This window comes from Stenella coeruleoalba (genome assembly GCF_951394435.1).
Source record: "Stenella coeruleoalba genome assembly, chromosome: 18".
Taxonomy (NCBI): domain Eukaryota; kingdom Metazoa; phylum Chordata; class Mammalia; order Artiodactyla; family Delphinidae; genus Stenella; species Stenella coeruleoalba.
In genome coordinates this window covers 33,527,024-33,529,914 of record NC_137164.1, presented here as the reverse complement: position 1 = coordinate 33,529,914, position 2,891 = coordinate 33,527,024, and the positions used below count along the sequence as shown (strand labels likewise).

Here is a 2,891-nt window from a genome sequence, read left to right as displayed (position 1 = left end):
ATGTCAAAACACATATTAATCAAAGTAACAAAAATTAAATTCAAGGTAAAAATATTAAAAGCAGCAAGGGAAAATAACAAATAACAACATACAAGGGAAAATAATAAACAAGGGAAACCCCATAAGGTTAACAGCTGATCTTTCAGCAGAAACTCTGAAAGCCAGAAGGGAGTGGCAGGACATATTTAAAATGAAAACCTACAACCAAGATTGCACTACCCAGCAAGGATCTCATTCAGATTTGATGGAGAAATTAAAAACCTTACAGACAAGCAAAAGTTAATGGAATTCAGCACCACAAAACCAGATTTACAACAAATACTAAAGGAACTTCTCTAGTCAGGAAACACAATAGAAGAAAAAGACCTACAAAAACAAATCCAAAACAATTAAGAAAATGGAAATAGGAACATTCATATCGATAATTACCTTAAATGTAAACGGATTAAACACTCCAACCAAAAGACACAGACTGGCTGAATGGATACAAAAACAAGACCCATATATATGCCGTCTACAAGAGACCCACTTCAGACCTAGGGACACATACAGACTGAAAGTGAGGGGATGGAAAAATATATTCCATGCAAATGGAAATCGAAAGCTGGAGTAGTAATACTCATATCACAAAAAACAGACTTTAAAATAAAGATTCTTGGAGAGGGCGGGCTGTCCGCTGGTGGCCCACCATCCGTCGCGGTGCCGGGGACACTCCCGCTGCCTCCGCTTCATCTCCCCTGGTCCCCAGGAGAATGGGCAGGGCTGTCTCAGGGCTTCCGTGGGCCCAGCCTCTCCCACTTCAGGAGGAAAACACAGGGGAAGCCCCCAGCACTCGCCGCCCCCGGAGACCTGCGGAGACCCCGGGTGTGCAGGTGCTAAAGATGAGCTCGAGCGGGGTCCTGGTGCATCGTGCCTGTTGCCGTTCGTGTCCGGAGTGGCATCTCATGCCCGCCCACTGGGCGCCCCGAGCCCCCGGCCCTGGGCCGTAGGGGCCCCACCCTGAGGGGTGTAGGTGACGGCCGGCCCAGGATGAGTGAAGCAGCCGTCGCGGGGCCTCGCTGCAGCCTCTAGTGCCCCAGCCCCAGGGAATGCAGTGGCCCCCGGCCCCTGGTGCTTCTCCATGTCTAAGCTGGGCCTCCTCGCTCACCTGCTCCATGGCCACGACGCTCCTGAGCCGCGCCGGCCAGGCTCCCCTCATGGCGGCCAAGTGGTTCAAGGAGTTCCCCTTGAACCTGAAGACAGTGTCGGAGCGGGCCAAGCCTGGCAGCAGGGGAGGCGGCAAATTGAGCAAGAACTCAGAGGCGGGTGGCACGGGGCCCGCCCTGGGCAAGGGACGAAAGAACTCGGCGGCTGAGCTGGGGAGCAGACGGGCCGTGGTCGGCCCCCTCAAGGATAGCCGGCTATCCCGAGACAGCCTGCAGGGTCTGATTCAGGCTGCCGCGGGCAAGGGCCGCAAGAACTTCTGGGCCACCGAGGAGGAGCCCCACTGGGGTGCGGCCAAGAGCTCAGGCTGCAGCACCTACGTCAACAGGCTCATCAAGGTGGACACTCAGGAGAAGCATGGGAAGAGCGACTACCCCAGCAGCAGTAGTAGCAGCAGCAGTAGTAACAGCAGCTTTTCCTCCACGTCCTCTTCCCCTTCCTCCCTGGGACCCGAACTGGACAAGGGCAAGATTATTAAGCAGCAAGACACGGTCATCATTTTAGAAGACTACGCTGACCCTTATGATGCTAAATGGACGAAAGGCCAAAGGGATGCAGAGAGAGTAGGGGAGAATGATGGATACATGGAACCCTATGATGCACAGCCAATGATAACAGAAATCAGACGACGAGGTTCCAAAGACCCCCTGGTGAAGGCTCTTCAGCTGCTCGACAGCCCCTGTGAGCCAGGGGAGAACGGCATGAAGCCCGAGCTGCTGGCCAAGAGACGGAACTCCAAGGAGCTGCTGGGGAAGCTGCCGCAGCTGTACGACACGCCCTACGAGCCGGCAGCCGAAGGCGGCCAGCGCGCCGAGGGGCCGGAGCGGAAGGCGCAGCTGCCCCAGGACGATGAGAGGCCTGCGGCCAAGTACGAGCAGCCCTGGGAGTGGAAGAAGGAGCAGATCGTGTGGGCGATGTCGGTTCAGTTTGAAGGCTCTGAGCAACCTTCCGTCAAGGAGGAGACAGTGAGGCAACACCACCGACAGAAGAGCTGGACCCAGAAGATCTTGAAGCCAACCCTCTCTGACCACAGTGAGGGGGAAAGAGTGGACTCAGCCCTGCTGCTGGAGAAGCAGCCTTGGTATCATGGTGCCATCACCCGTGCTGAGGCTGAGAGTCGACTACAACCCTGTAAAGAAGCTGGGCACCTAGTTTGAAACAGCGTGTCAGGGACCAGTAGTTACTCCATTGCACTAAAGACTAGTCAAGGATGTGTCCGCATCATAGTGGCTCAGACCAAAGACAACAAGTATACCCTGAATCAGATGAGTGCTGTCTTTGACAGCATCCCGGAAGTGATACACTATTATTCCAATGAGAAGCTGCCTTTCAAGGGGCCAGAACATATGACCTTGCTCTACCCTGTGCACAGCAAGCTGCACTAAGGTTCAGCCACCAAAAGCCCCAACAGGGCCTCTCACACCTAGGAGGGCATCAGCACCCAACCAGTATCTCAGCGGACAAGGCTGGACTGCACCATAATATTTTGGAGGAAGAGAGACGCTTCATTTAGGAGTCAAAAAGTCTTTGGCCTTGAATCCATTCCATGACACTTGGTTACTGACCTGTCCCTTTTCTCCTTGCTAAGTAGTTCTACAATGAGAAACCATAATTTACCAGTTGCCTCCAGTCCTGGAGTAGGGTGCTCTATTTGGGGCGTGACCCTCAGGAAAGGTAAGTCAGGAGTC

At 53.8% G+C, this 2,891-nt stretch overlaps 1 protein-coding gene across 1 annotated transcript; it reads left to right on the top strand.

Moving 5' to 3' along the window:
- Positions 1-1,088: 1,088 nt before the first annotated feature.
- LOC307176891 (SH2 domain-containing adapter protein E-like) lies at positions 1,089-2,588 on the top strand (the record flags this gene model as incomplete). The annotated part of the gene is given in 2 exon segments (XM_079903402.1): positions 1,089-2,357; positions 2,361-2,588. Coding segments are annotated over 2 exon segments (1,497 nt in total).
- Positions 2,589-2,891: the final 303 nt, after the last annotated feature.